The sequence below is a fragment of the Podarcis gaigeae genome (genome assembly GCF_964106915.1).
Source record: "Podarcis gaigeae genome assembly, chromosome: Z".
NCBI lineage: Eukaryota > Metazoa > Chordata > Lepidosauria > Squamata > Lacertidae > Podarcis > Podarcis gaigeae.
Window position 1 is genome coordinate 15,959,767 of NC_139691.1, and position 15,672 is coordinate 15,975,438.

Here is a 15,672-nt window from a genome sequence, read left to right on the forward strand (position 1 = left end):
TGGTGGGTCTAACATAGGCTATAACCCTGAATTTCCCCCCCTACCAGGGTCTCAAGCAGAGAAGGTTCTTCCTTACACTCCAGAGAGCTTTTGGAAAGAAAAAGCTCCAGGGTGGTATGCTACACTCAAGAAAAAGGGAGCCCCCACCCCAACAATATGAAACATGCATCACATCAAACTGTGGTTCCTCACAGGCTGTGTTTAACTACCAAGGCAAACCAAACAGATATACAGTACAATGAAAATCTGTGGCATTTTAGTGCCTGCTAGCAGTAGCAAGCCTACATTTTGGAGGCCCCTTCACAAACAACAACAAGGTCTGTTATCTTCTTCTCTGGAGTTGTTCCACAACAGATCATTGCAATTTTAAAAATTTAATTTAACTACTTCATCTCAGATTTTGATTAAAATTGCTGTGCTGGATGGTCTCACAGATCAAAATCCTATGCCTTATAGTTCTTGAGTTACGTGAAGGTATGAAATTTACTGAACCTAAATTCCAGGACCCCTAATCTCAGAAGTGCCAGTTTTGGGGCAGTTCTAGGATTAGGGGTCCTGAAATGTAAGCTTTGTTAATTTAATAGTAAATCTGCTCCTGCCTGCCTGCTAGAAAACATCAAAATTTGATTACTATAATGCCGACTGTGTTGGGCTCACCTCATGCCTAATCTGGAGGCTTCAGCTGATGAAAAAACTGCAGCTAAACTCTTGATGGGGACAGCCTATCGCCAGCGCATAACAACAGCGCTCAAAAGTCTGCCCTGGTTGCCTATCCTCTACTGGGCCAGGTTCAAGTTTCTTAATTCATGAGGCCCTTAGCATCTTGGGTCCTGGATACCTCAGGAACCACCTGATCCTTTATGTCCCTGCCCAATCACAGAGGTCTGTTAGCAGGGGAATAGTGGGGGAGCAGGGGGGCTGTTGCCCCAGGTGCACAATCTTCTGCAGAGATCCCCATCACGGTCTGCTTGCAGTGGGGACTGGAGAGTACAGAGGATGAAGATCACTCTCTGCGCAATCCACCCGGCACATGAGTGCTCACCCATTGGTGGTGGGGGCTGGGGAGTGCAGAGGGTGAAGAGCACCCTCTGTACCCCATACACCCAGCATGTGTGCAATCCTCCCCTGCTTGGGGTGTGTGCATGCACACCCACCCAAGCCATTGGCAAGCAGCACTACATCCTTAGCTGTTTGTGGGTCCCCCGTGACTTGGATCCACAGCTCATATCCATCAGGAATCATGCTGCATCCAGTATTGTAGGTTCAAGTCTGTGGAACTTCTTCCCACCTGAGATCAGAGAGGCCCGCTTGAAAAACACTTATCTATTCCAGCAAGGTTTTTTTATTTGAAGCCTGGTTTTATAGTTTAAACTTATTTTTTTACCCTTTTCCTTCACTGTTTTAAATTTTCAGACAACTGAGATAAGAGGCAGGATGAAACATAACCCAGATAAATGGTTATTATTTTGAATTACGAGGGGACACTATAATCTTTTCAGTGTTTTCAGTGTTCCACTGGCCCTGGAAACACACCTAAAGTTGGAGAAAGACAAAGGGGCATCTTTTTAACTTTTCCCTGTTGACAAGTGATCTTCTGAGTGATGCTTGAAATATATACTAGGAAAGCCACCCCTTCCTGGCTTTCCATTTTAACCATTGCCTGCCCACCTGGTCTGCAAAAATAAACAAAGACCAAGAACTACAGGAAGATTGTTGTCCTGCCTGGGGTTCTGGATAAGTTTAATATTCTCCAGTGAATAGCCCAGATATGGGTTCCCGCTGGCTGCTGAGAGTGTGAGGTGGGGTAGGGCAGCTAGGTTGAGTGATATACCCCAGACAATGGGAAGGGCCCAGTTAATTGCTTTGGGGCAAAAAGGACACCTGCACCCAGGGATTAAGAGAGCCATCCAGGAGGGACAATGAGAGATCAGAGGCTTCATGCTCTCCCCCTCCCCGCTAAAAAACTAATTGAAAGAGGATTTCCCTCAGAGATAAGGGAAGGGGTGGAACAAGGATTTCTAAAGCAGGAGGGGTTGTGTTTGTGTGTGGAATTAAGAGATGGATACAAGCACATTACAGGATGCACAAAACTGTACCTGAATCTTTCATCAGTTAATTGGTTGGATTAATTGGTTAAAAGTTTTGGGTTGCATCCGGCAAAGTTTACTTGGAGGAAACCCACTGAAATTAATGGATATAATATATGAACATAAGAAGAGTCTGCAAGATCAGGCCAATGGCCCATCTAGCCCAGAATGCTGTTCTCACAGTGGCCAACCAGATGCCCCAGCAGGGAAACACTCAAGCAAAACCGAAGCAGAACAATTCTCCTCCTGCTATGGCTCCCTGCAACTGGTATTCATATTATTTTCTGCCTCTGACCTTGGAGACAGAGCACAGCCATCCTGGCTAATAGCCTTTGATGACCCTCTCCTCTGTGAATTTGTCCAGGCCATCTAGATTGGTGGCTATCCTTTTGTCCTGTGAGAGTGTTCCATAGCTTACCTAATGGGGTGCATGAAGAACTTGATTTTGTATGTCCTTCATCTTCCAAAATCCAATTTTATTGGATACCCATGAGTTCTAGTGTTATGAGAGAGGAATGATAATGTTTTCCCACCCACTTTGCCCAGGCCATATATAATTTTCTAAACCTCTATCATGCCATGTCTATCATGGTATCCACTTCTCACAGCAGCCAACCAGATGCCTATTAAAGGGAAGCTTACATGCAATAGTGGGACTGCAGTAAAATCAAAATGTTTTGGCAAATGATATACAAAGAGCTAAAGAAAATGTTCCATTTAACATTTGGGGAAAAGCCTGGAGCTTTCTTATTAGGGATAGTGGGAAAAGACCTGCCAAAGAAACTAAAAAATATCTTTATGTATGCAACAACGGCGGCAAGAATCTTAATAGCACAAGGATGGAAGAATGAGAAAATCCCGACGAAAGAACTGTGGCAAGAAAAACGGATGGTTTATGCGGAATTGGCAAAACTGACACACAAACTATGTGATAAGGATAACTGTGACTTTAAAGACGAATGGGAACCTTTTATGAAATATTTGAAGAAGCAACAAAATGAACTGGACTCTTTGGCAGGTTTTGAATAAACATTCATAAACTGTTTATTTTAATATATAGATAGACAACTTGAGGATCTTTACAATTTTATAACATGCAGATAGAAATATGTGTTGAGAAACCAGAGAAAGGAGCTGAGGGAAGTCTGGGGGTGGGGGTGGGAGGTTGGGTTTTTTTGTTTGGGGGGAGGGGAAAAATAATAATAATGTGGATGATGTACCGTATTTTTCGCTCTATAAGACGCACCAGACCACAAGACACACCTAGTTTTTGGAGGAGGAAAACAAGAAAAAAAATATTCTGAATCTCAGAAGCCAGAACAGCAAGAGGGATCACTGTGCAGCGAAAGCAGCAATCCCTCTTGCTTTTCTGGCTTCTGGGATATCTGCGCAGCCTGCATTCGCTCCTTAAGATGCACACACATTTCCCCTTATTTTTTAGGAGGGAAAAAGTGAGTCTTATAGAGCAAAAAATACGGGTATTTTTGATAAAAATTTCCTATATATATATTCCCTTTATATATATATATAAAGGGAAGCTTACATGCCGGACCTGGGTGCAACAGCAATTCTTCCTGCTTGTGGTTCCCAGCAACTGGTAACTCTGCCTGGGGAGGTAGAACATAAGCAGAGGCTGGATGCTGGATCAGGTTGATGGCCCCACCTAGTCCAGCCCCCTGTTCTCACAGTGGCCACCAAGAAGAACCTGGGTCCAACAGCACTCTCCCTGCTTGTGATTCCCAGAATCTGGCATTCAGAGACATGCTGCCTTAGACATTGACACTTTTAATTTTTTTTTGTTTTAAACCATTTGGATACCAAAGTTCAGATAGTTATTTTTTTATATGCTGGTTTGCACACATACCATGCAAGCTTTGCAAAACCGAGTGAGAATTTTTCATTGTGATGACATTCAGTTTCGCCTGAGCACCCGCTGCTTTGGTAGAATCTTGCCCCAGCTGTTTGCCTTTAATGACATAAGGACGAGTGAAAATACACACACACCTGGCCCAAATCGCTGTAGAGGAAAGTGTTGGTGAATGGGTGTTTGTGTGTGTGTCCAACCCCCCACCCATCAATAAGTTATAAATACGGTGAAGGGAAATAAGATCGCAATAAATCAGTGTATTGTCAAATGAAAATACTTAAGTTAAATAATGCTTGAGCCACCAGCAGCGAATCTCTCTCCCCCCACCCTGAGTTATACTTTGCTATTACAAATTACTGTAAATAAGATGGGGAGAGAGTGCGAGAGAGCGTGATTTAAGCACACAGGTTGCTTATGAGGAGGCATGCAAGGGAAGAGACCTATCTCCTTTCATTTAAGAATGACATAGAAAATCTATTTTCATTTCAAAGAATGTTTGGTACATGACCCACACTGTGAGCTTCCTCATGTTTGTTTGAAAGTAAATCTGTGTGCTGCAGGGATTGCTCCCATGCAAGGCTGTGATCCTTATCCAATCTACCTGGGAGTCAGTCCCATTGACTTCAATATGGCTCATTTCTGAGTAAGATCCAAGTGTGGGGAGCCTTTGGCTCTCCAGATGTTGCTGGACTAAAATTCCTATCAGTTCCAGCAAGCATGGCCAGTGGAAGATGGGAGCTGGAGTTCAGCAATATCTGGAGGGCCAAGGGTTCCTCACATCTGGTCTACCATACCTGAACGAATTCCATGGGGCTTACTTACTGCCAGGTAGAGAAGAGGGAGAAATTTGAAGCAGTTCTGTCCTTGAAAGCCTCATAAACTTGAAAGCCTTGTTATTTCTTGCTAGCTAGAGTAAGATGGGTTCATAAATAACCTTGGTGCTCTGGAAGTAAAGGATGGGGGGTGGGGGTGGGGAGAACTGACTCAATTCACATTTAAAGGTGAACCTACCTAATTCACACTTTCTGAAACAATACATAAACTGAAAAGCAGCCATCCTTTGAAATTCACACTTCTCAGAATTTTGCAATGCAATTCTCTAGCCAAGTAGTGTGTACAAAAATTCACATACAAGGGTACAGAATGCAGATAAATACACCTGTTAGGAAAAATAAACATACAAAATACATTTTACTAGGGAGCACTGCTTTACAAAAGCTGTGTACTGTATATTGGAACTGCATTTTAAAAAGTGTGTCGCGGAAAATTCATGTTAAAATGATGAACACTCATGAGAACTTAAAATATTTTTTTTTGCAAAAACTGAGCAGGAAATGTGAAAAACTGAATTTAAGATTGAAAAATTGAGTGGGGGCAGGAGAGATGGATTGGTATATTCACCACTACCCCTGTATGCCTGGAAAGATGGATTAGGATTGCTACCTCAGGCATCAGTGAACCCGATCCAGAGATGTGCAAGTCCAAAAGGACAGATGGTCAGATCTAGATACCCAGAGGACGGATACCATCAGCTTTCTTTCAGTATGATAAATATTTATTCTTGCAATGTTGACAGAACAATATCCAAACGAAAGAATATGTATGGAAATAAAATATCCACTTAAAATGAAGACTAGAGCCATAGCAGTTAGAGAATATAGAAGGTCCCAAGTTCTATTCTGAATGACTTCACCTGGTAGGGCTAGGAAAGCCACTGCCAGTCAGTGTAGACAACACTGAGCAAGATAGACCAATGGTCTGATTCAGTGAAAGAAAACTATCCCATCTTTGGTAAATTTATTTCATCGCACTGGACACACCTTATAAAAACCCAGAGAGGACTGGCTATAGGCCATGGTAAATAACTGAGCTTCTGTGGTTAGAGGCAGCAGCTATCCTCCAAAGACCAGCTGATGTTGCCTTTTATGTTGCCTTCTGAGGAGCTGCTTCCCAGAAGCTTAGGTTTGTATGCAGTAGACCTTTGGTCCAAAGCAGCCAGATAGTTCTTATGGAGGAGCAGATAAATTGAATGGGGGGAGTTTGAGAAGATGCTGTATTTATCAGCAACTGCTAATCTTGGTGTTCCAGTGGAGGGTGAAGGTGCTGCCCCACTGACCTCATTCTGCCCTCAGCTGGCCCTCAGCGGCTTGCCTCCTTGCTTACAACCAATACGGGAGGCGACACAGCCCATCAGCTTCCTCCTCCCTCTCAGTCTCAATGTAAGAAGAGCCTGCTGGATCAGGCCAATGGGCCACTAGTCCAGAATCCTCTTCTCACAACAGCCAACTAGAAGCCCTCATGGGAAGCCCATAAGCAGGACCTGAGCACAAGAGCCCTCCCCCCCCTGTAGATTCCAGCAACTGGTGTTCAGTAGTATTGCTGCCTCCAGCTGTTGAGGCACAGCAAGGATATCCTGGCTGGTAGCCTTTTGAAAGCCCTCTCCTCCATCAATTTGTCCAATCTATTTTAAAACCATCCAAGATGGTGGCCACCACTGCCTTTTGTGGGAACAAGTTCCATAGTTTTAACTCTGTGCTACGTGAAGAAGTACATGTTGTGTGTTGCCCTCAAAGAATTCCACAGGGAGAATGGAAGCAAAACCAGAATTGATTGAATCTGTTTGTCATTGGGGTCTGCCTCAATGTACTGTTCCTCTCCTTAACCTGTTCTGCAAGACCCAATTGAATTACCACCTTTTACATGGAAGCCTCAACGAGGATGGTCTTCCTTGCTCACTGGACCAATGGCGGCCACTAATAGGGCAATTGCATGTATGTGAACTTGTGGCCCTCCAGATGTTGAACTACAACTCCCATCAGCACTGGCTGTTGGCTGTGCTTGCTTGGGCTGATGGGAGATGCAGCTTAGCAATTTCTGGAAGGCCAGAGGTTATTTCAGTCATAAAATAAGAGGTCCGCAGTTCTGGGGCCATCACTGAGAAAGCCAACCTAACCAATCTTAACCATAGGCAGCCAAGGAGGACCCCCCCCCCCCAAGTAGATCTTAGCATATGCACCAGGATCTACAAAATATAGAGGCTACAGCCTGCTTAAGGGATTTTTGGCTCTGCTTTATCAGGGCTTGTGTTCATAAAAATACTGAAGAAAGCTCATTGCAGGCACTGATACTGGAAGAACTTCACAGCGAAAGAGATGAGGATTTTAAACATAGAGCTAAATATAGTTGTAATTTCCAGAACATCAGGAGAAAGTGTAGAGAGGGCTGTAAGAAATGTGGGTGGTGCTGATGGTAGCTCAGAATGATTCTGGTAAGGATGAGCCACGTCACCAGCAGTTAGGTGCAGGAGTAAACATTAATGGAAATATATGGTTCTGTAAAAGCGAAACCATCCACAGTTGGTTCTGGATGCCAAGTTCTCTCCCCCCCCCCCGACTTTCCTGCAGCTCTTAGTGCTGGGTGGGGGTGGCAGAGATAAAGAGATGAAAAATCGATTGCTCGATTTGGTAACATTTCAAGCACTTAAAATACTTATTCCCTGACACCAGACTGCTTATGAAAAACTCGGCTCCATGAGGCGCCATTCTTAATGGCCGGCCCAGTTCTGAGGGCCTAGCGAAAGTAGGTTGCCCCACCCACTCAATATTTAAAGGGAGGGGGGAGTGGGAGGACTAGGGCTGCATGAAAGCCAGTTTCCATAATTCATATTATGGACATTTCCACTAGGGAGCTGCTATCTCATGTGTACTTACAGATACATTTAAGAAAATGCATCCTCCCCAGCTTCTCTCCCTTGGACCATTTATGAGTCTCGGGTTGGACGAGCCGCAATGCTCCTGTCTTCAATTAAAGGACACCTTTGGGTTCATTATCACACAATTGCTCCCTGAGAAACCTACCAAATGCTCTTTTGGCAGCGAGCTTGGAAGATGAATTAGGAGGAAGTCTTCTCCGTAATGTCCTCCTCCTCCCCCCTTATTCCCCATCATCAGCATTTATACCTCCTCTTCCCTGTTGCATACCAACCGTCCGTCCATCCGCCGCCCCCCCCCCCGGCTTTTCTTCTCTTCTGCCCAAGTGGCTATTACCATTCCCATCTTTCAATATGTGCCTCTCGATTCTCTGGAGGTGTATTGAAGAGATGCCATACCCAACCCCTCCTTTCTTCCGGCTTTCAACCGGGGCCCCGAGTTGCCACTTTTGCAGATGGGGTCGTGTGTGTGTGTTTTTAAAAAGAGTGAGTGAACAGATGCCAGGCTGGTTGGGGAGGTAAATGGGTGGGGCGGAGGGGGAGAGAGAGAGAAGAAGATGAAGCTTGATAGTGGGTTTCATTCTTTTCTTTCATAAAGTCAGGGTATGACCTAATCTGGGTTGGGAAACCAGTTGAAAAGTTTCTCTAATCCCAAAAAAGAAAAAGGGACACATTCAATCTAGATTGACAGAAGGGGGGATTTTTTTTGGGGGGGGAGGATAAATAAGGGGACAGACATGCACACACACATGCATACACACCAACATATATAATTTTATTTGTATGCCTCCTTTCCATAGGTCAAAGCATGCTCAAGGTGGCTTACGACATGAACAGAACACATTACATGATAAGAAAAGCAGTCATAAACAATAAATCAAACATCAAAAAAACACACACAACCAAATCCATTCATTCTCTCTCTCTCTCTCTCTCTCTCTCTCTCTCTCTCTCACACACACACACACACACACACACACACACACACACAGCTACTACGAGTGGTAATGATACAATTATCTTCAGGAAAGGAGTTTTATGCCAAGAACTCGGGGGGAATACAGCAGCATTTTGCACCGTAATCTGAGCCACAACCAACCCATGGAGGAAGACTTGTTGGGTTCAATAGGGTTTACTTGCAGGTAAGTGGGGCCAGAATTGCAGACATGAAATTAGGAGGGTTCTGGCTGGGAAAGGAGGGGGAGAAATGAGAGTGGTAGGCAGAAAAAAATGCCACCTTGTTCCCCAAGTTTGAGTTGCAGAGAAGAGAAGCAGGAAATCATCTGAGGTTTTTTCGCTTATAACATGCCTCCTTTTAGCGAGATGATTCCTTGCTCTGGGGCTGTTCCATAACCACCTTACTTTGGGGAGGGAAAGGAGAGACCACCTTTGCAGCTCTGCGGTTGCAAGAGAACCTAGGTGTGAAATTTCAGCACAGTTCACAAAGAATGAAAGGTTTGATCGGGAGCTAACAGCACTATAATATAGCCTTTAAAAAAGCTAGTCACACACAGAAACCCACAAAAAAAAAGATAAAATAGAGAGGATGGGGAGGCGTACTTTTTTTTTTTTAAATGCTGCTTCTACATGACATCTTTTTTTCCCAGGTAATGGAGCAGTGATAAAAAACAGACTTTTAATACTTAACCCACAAGTTTCCTTGTGGATTTGCTTTATTATAGAGAGAGTGTAAAATGCAACTGTCAGTCAAATAAAAAGAACAATTTTTCATTTGTTTAAAACACATCATGCTCAATATTATCCAATTGCATTTACCTATAGTTAGACATTTCAAGCATTATAAAGAAATCAGGGAGGGGGAAGGATCCTAGAACAATAACTTCAGTACAGTTCAAAACGGAATGTCCCGCAGGTCAATTAAAAATGTCAAGAAAAAATAGCTTTACTTCCCGTTATTATTATTTTTTTCTCCTTTAAAAATACACTGTTATCTGTACAAGAAAACACTACAAGTAAACATTGGAAACCATAATATCCCTTTTATTAAATCAAAAAAGTATTCAGCGGCATACCTGGGGTTAATACTAGATTTATTTTTTTTATTATTTCTCTAGGTAAAATTTTGACAAATATTAAGATAAGAAAATACTTATAAACGAACAAAAAAAATTGAGGGGTGGGGGAAAGCAAACACACACACACACCCTGGAATTAAAAAATAGTTACTACTATTTTATATGACTTAATGTTCCACAGTGTTTGTTAAAAGTACTAATAATAGCAGTTTTATCTTAATATTAAAAATAAGAGTATTTATTTCTGAAATAGACAAAAAGTATTTTGTTTTTGTGTGTTTTTTTGTTTTAGACAAAGCTTGGAGGTCTTAGATACGCAGATGCAACCAGAAAATGGAGAACATGGAAAGCAGAATAAAATTGCTAAAAAAAATTAAACACATCTTCTTATATTACCCCTTTAGATCTCTAAAAATTATACAGCCCCCCCTACAAAAATTCCCCCTTGATAACCAGCCTGACAGCAAACAGTAACTGTCTTGATAAAAGAATTCACACAATTAATTACAATAACATACCATAGTTCAGTTTCTTTTCTTTCTTTTCTTAAAAATGCAATAAAATAAAAAAGAGCCAAGATACAAGAAATTAGAAGTCATATATTTAATGAATTTACATATTTAAGAATATTTAAATACTGTTTTTCAAAAATTTCTTTCTTTTTTTTAATTTGTTACATATCACCTAAGACTTCCAAGCCTTTTTTTGTTACAACAGAAAAGATTTAAACAAGGTGGAAGAAAGGGCGGTGGAATACACACAATAAGAGGTGGGGGGACGGGGACTAAAAACACTTGTTGAAATGTCACAGCTCTGGGGTAAGATTCGATGATGGTTATTCTCTGGCTTCTCCCCCCAACCCCCAAAAAAGGACCCTGGAGTTTCACTTATTTTCTTACTCTCTCTCTTCTTTTCCTTATAAATTTGGAAAACAAACAAAAAAGCCTCCCCAAAATAATTAACATTTTCCCCAAAACAGATTACCCAGCAAAGTCCATAAAGTTAAGTACATTACTAATTGTTCCTGATTCTTAGAAAAAAGTTCAGTGTAGATTATCCTAACAACTAGTGTTTCACCAAAAAAACCAAAGCAAGATTTCTTCATCAAAATGGTGCAAATCTAGAAACCCTCTGTTACAAAAAGGTTTGTTTCCACAATGATTCTGAGAGAGCAAGAGAGAGAAAAGGGGGGGGGGGCAGGGAGGAGAAAATAACAAACAAAGAAGAGTCAAGGATGTTGTTCTACTGCTCCTGCAAAGGGGGAGAAGGGGGGAGGGAAGAGAGACACAAAATGAAAAGCCACTGTTAAGAAAGAACACTTTAAAGAACATTTTAGAACACAAGAACCACCTTGCTGGATCAGACCGGGAGGGCACACCTAGATTAGAGGTGGCTAACCGGTGTGGATTTCCAGATGTTGCTGGGCTGCAATTCCCACCTGCTCCAGTGAGCATGGTCGGTGCTCAGGTGTGATGGGAACGAGTCTTGCAACAGTTAGAAGGCCACAGGGTCGCCCTTCCCTGATCTGAGAAACAGCTTCCCTGCTGCATGCAAGAGGTGGAAGGATGCCTCTGTCTGGAAGAGTCATTATTTTGGGGGAATGGCAGCAGCTCCCAGCCCTACGTGGAGATGCCAGTGGGCATCGAACCTGGGAACTCTGATTTATAGAAGACACCTGAGGGCAGCTCTGTAACGGGGAGTTTTAAATGTTTGATGCTTTAGTATGTTTCAACATATGCTGTGAGCCGCACAGAGTGGGTGGTTTATAAATTAAATTAAAATAAATAAAATAAAATAAAAATTCAAAGTAGATGCTCTACTACTGAGTTACAGCCCCTTGGAGTGGGGGCTATAAGGCAGGGGAGTGGGCAAGAGCACCCCCTCTTCTCCAGTTAGCAGAAATCTACCACTGGCCTCTGCACAGAAATGTAGGGGGTGGCAATTCTCAAGTATTCCATGCTACCTCACACCACCTTAAAAAGCTAAAGTGTACGAGCAAAGTGTGACTTCAATTTCAATTCAGAAAAGAGGAGTGCAAACAAACCTCAGCTCTCAGAAAATTTGGGGAAACAGAAAACCAGCTGCTTGCCAGCAGGGAGCCCATTACTTGGAAACACAAGCTACACTATTAACAGTTCTGGCCTTTGCTTTCACCAGGTCCAGAAGAGGCTAAGCCAAGTTTGGAAAACTTCACGTAAGAAGAGCCAGCTGAATGAGGCTAATGGTCCTTCTAGTCTATCCCCTCGTTCTCTCAGTGGTCACATGGATGCCTGTGGGAAACAGGATTTGAGCACAAGCCCTCTCACCTCCTGCAGCTTCCAGAAACTGGTATTCGGAAGTGCCCCTGCTTCTGTGGAGGCAGAGCGTAATCATCGTGGCAAGTAGCCATCGATAGCCCCTCTCCTCCATGAATTTGCCCAATCCTCTTTTAAAGCCATCCAGGTTGGTGGTCATCACTGCCCCCTGTGGGAGTGAGTTCCACAGTTTCACTATGCCCTGTGTGAAGAAGTCCTTTCCTTTCATCTGTCCTGAACCTTCCAATGTTCAGCTTCACTGGCTGTCCATGAGTTCCAGCGTTATGAGAGAGGGGGGGAAAAAACTAAGTTTCAAGTTTAAACGAAGTTAAACTTTGGTAAACTAGGTTTGGATGGCAGTCACCCCTTCTAGAAAACCAGGCAGGAAATGTTTCAAAAACTGGGAGGTGATTCTTTGGGAGCAAGCAGTTGCTGATATGTCACAAGCGATCTTGTAAGATACACAGCACTGGTTGTTTCTGTGAAATTATTTCATGACTAAACAATGCAAGGAAACAGCTATCAGGAAGAAGGGTGTAGATACAGCAGAGAGAAGCGAGACCCACCTGGTTGTGGGCCTGGCCTTGCCCTAATGTCTGCCCATAATAAGCAGCCTGCTGTCTGTAATACTCTGCCCAGGCCATCGTGTAGTCAGGCTGGGAGCTGGCTTGAGACACAGCAGTGGCAGCGTGACCTGGAGGGATAGGAGGTGGAGAAAGAACAACAGAGAGTCAAGCGTCAGAGGAAGCAAGTAAGAAAATACTCAAATGCACCCACCAAACCCTGATCCCTCCCCTTTCCAAATACAGGATCCAGGGAAGGCATCCTTTAATCATGATTAGTTCCCCCCCCCCGCCAACAACCCTCAGGGTTAAGATCCCAAACATACACAGTAAGCATGTCCTCAGCCCAGAACCTTGGGTAGCTACTGACAGTGTCTGACTCAGAGAACAACCGCTTCTTATATTCCTACTTAAATCAGACTCACGAGGACTAGAATCTTTATTTTTAGGAGAAAGGCTACAACACTGTGGTAGAGCATCTGCTTTGCAATACAGAAGGTTTTAGGTTTAATCCACAATGACTCAGGCCCCAAATACCTGGAAGATTACCTCCATACTATACACAATTTTTCTTGGTTGCTAAGACTGGTTGCAAGAGAAATGACGACAGCAGAGAAACCCCTTACACATTGCATTCATAGACCTGATGAAGGCCTTTGACCTAGTCAACCAAAGAGACTCTTCACATAGCTTAACAAGACAGGATGTCCACCTAACCTCCACAAGATCACTGTGTCCTTCCACAAAAAACGGGTGCAGCACCGTCCAGAACTCCAGCTCATCCTCCAGTGACTTCCCTATAAAGAGTGGTTTGAAGCAGGGCTGTGCTCTCAACCCCAACTCCCTTTGACATATTCTTCTTCTTGTTACTCTCACATGACTTCAGTTCAACTGCAGACAGTGTGTACATCCACTCTAGGAGCAATGGGGGTTTGTTCACCCCGGGAAGTCTCTGCGCCAAGACAAAAGTGTCTTGAGATGTTGTTTGCAGATGATGCAGCCTTGACAGCGCACTCTTGAGGAAACTACAGAAACCATCTACCATTTTGCCTGAGTCTGCAGGGAGTTCGGCCTCACCATCAGCTTAGTGAACACCAACATTTTGGGTCAGGATGTCATCAGCACTGGCGAACACACGCTTGAGGTGGTAGATGGTTTTGTCTACCTGGGCTACCTGGGCTCCACCATAACCAGCAACCTCTCCACTGATGCTGAGCTAGACAAGTGTATTGGCAAGGCAGCTACAGCAATGGCTTGTCTCTCCAAAGGGATATGGGAGAATATGATGCTAAGTCCAATACCAAGATGAAGGTCCACCAAACTTACATATTGAGCTTTATGGTAGTGAGACATGGGCAGCTTACACCTGCCAGAAGTGTAGCTTCAATGCCTTCCACATGCACTACATCAGGAAGGCTTGGGGGATCACATGTCCAGCAGAGTCTCAAAAGAATATGTGCTCTTCTAGGCAGGCTCCCAAAGGATGTGCTGTACAAGGAGCTGGCATTAGGCACTAGGTCTGTTGGCAGACCAACTGTGTTACAAAGATGTCTGCAAATGTGAACTGAAAAGCTGACAACATCAACCCTGCCATGTAGTAATCCCTTGCAGACAACCACAGTGCCTGGAGACAGTCAGGTCATGCATTAGTAGCAGTGACCAGAGGAGGATTGACTACTGGGAGGAGTGTAGAGAGAAGAAACGCCATGGTGCATCTGCAGCAGCACAACCAGCATTCATCTGCCCCAGCTGCAACAAAACATTTTTCTTCCGTTTTGGTTTCTACAGCCACAGAAGGAGCTGCAACTCTCCAACAGTTTGACTTCACCCCCAAAGGAGCACTCCTTCATTGTCCTTCATTGAGGTAGACCGGGTGCCACCAAGAATGTTGTACTTCTTCATCCTGGGTTTTGACACTTGAGAGGTATATTTTTGGAACCCAGCTTATTTCTGTAGTGGCAAGGTGCTTTAAAGTGCTTTTAATTTTGTGTTTTAATTCTTGTAACCCACCCTGGGACCTTAGGGTGAAGGGTGGGTAAATTAGCAATAACAACAGCCCACCTGTCCCTGTAACCTGTAAGGAAGGCTAGGCTGAGAGGTAGCGACTGGCCCGTAGTCACCTAGTGAGCTTCATGGCCAAGTGGGTATTTGAACCCTGGTCTCTCCCAGGTCCTAGTTCAACACTCTTAATTACTGCAACACCCGCCCCCAACCCAACTCATTTTCACTCACTTTGTTTCTTGTAATAGTCCTCCCACGCCTTGCTGTAGTCTGGTTGGCTGTTCTGCTGTTGGCTCTGTTGACCTGTACAAGACACCAAGGAGAGAGGAGAAAAGGAGAAGAAAGAATAATGGGTGGGAGGTGCAGAGAACAGTGCTTCTTACACTTGGGGGGGGGTGTTATTGGGTTGTTGTTTTTATTTTGATTATGTATTTTGTGGTTTTATATTTTGATTTTATTCTGTGAACCACCCTGAGACCTCCGACTATAGGGTGGTATATAAATTCAATAATAAATAATAACACCACAACACACACAACACTAGCCCTGCATGATAGGCAATTAGGCCCCCAAAGTAGCTCATGGTGGAGAGTGTACTTCTTCCAAGCATATAATACCAGGCGTTCTCTACCACAACCTGCCCTAGTTTGCTAGTAATGCTAAGCTATACCATAGCTAAGCATCCAGCTTGGATGGCTTTGAAGGGGGATTAGACAAATTCACAGAGCATAAAGCTATCTGCTTTAACCACTGAATTATGAACCTTCCTCTAAAAAAGCAAACCAAGGTTTTAGTCTCCGTAGTTCTGAATAAAGGGCTGAATTAAACAGGAGCACAGGAAGCTGGCTGTTAATGTCTGGCCATTGGTTCATCTAGAGCAGCATTGTGTACAGACTGGCAGTGGCTCTCTGGAATTTCAGACAAGCATATTTCCTAGACTCACCTGGAGATTGAGCTTGGAACCTTTTGCATGCAAATGATGAGCTCAAATGCTGAGCTGCAACCTGACTACATGCCCAGAACAGGGTTTATGGAGAAGGCTTCCCTCTAAAGAGCTGGCATTCTAGATTTTTAATGGAAAGCGGGCAATAAAAACTAATAGCACCTTCTGACCA

The 15,672-nt window shown here is 43.6% G+C and overlaps 1 protein-coding gene across 11 annotated transcripts in view; it reads right to left on the minus strand.

The window, feature by feature from the left end:
• Positions 1–9,297: 9,297 nt before the first annotated feature.
• The window catches only part of FUBP3 (far upstream element binding protein 3), a 60,355-nt gene continuing 53,980 nt past the window's right edge, over positions 9,298–15,672 (minus strand). For all 11 annotated transcript variants that reach the window (XM_083721485.1, XM_083721479.1, XM_083721484.1 and 8 more), the window contains 3 exons: positions 14,789–14,860; positions 12,560–12,687; positions 9,298–10,950 (listed from right to left, as the gene is read on the minus strand). In XM_083721485.1, coding sequence (XP_083577611.1) covers positions 10,942–10,950; positions 12,560–12,687; positions 14,789–14,860 — 209 coding nt within the window. In that variant the 3' untranslated portion in view covers positions 9,298–10,941. The remainder of the gene's footprint in view (positions 10,951–12,559; positions 12,688–14,788; positions 14,861–15,672) is intronic.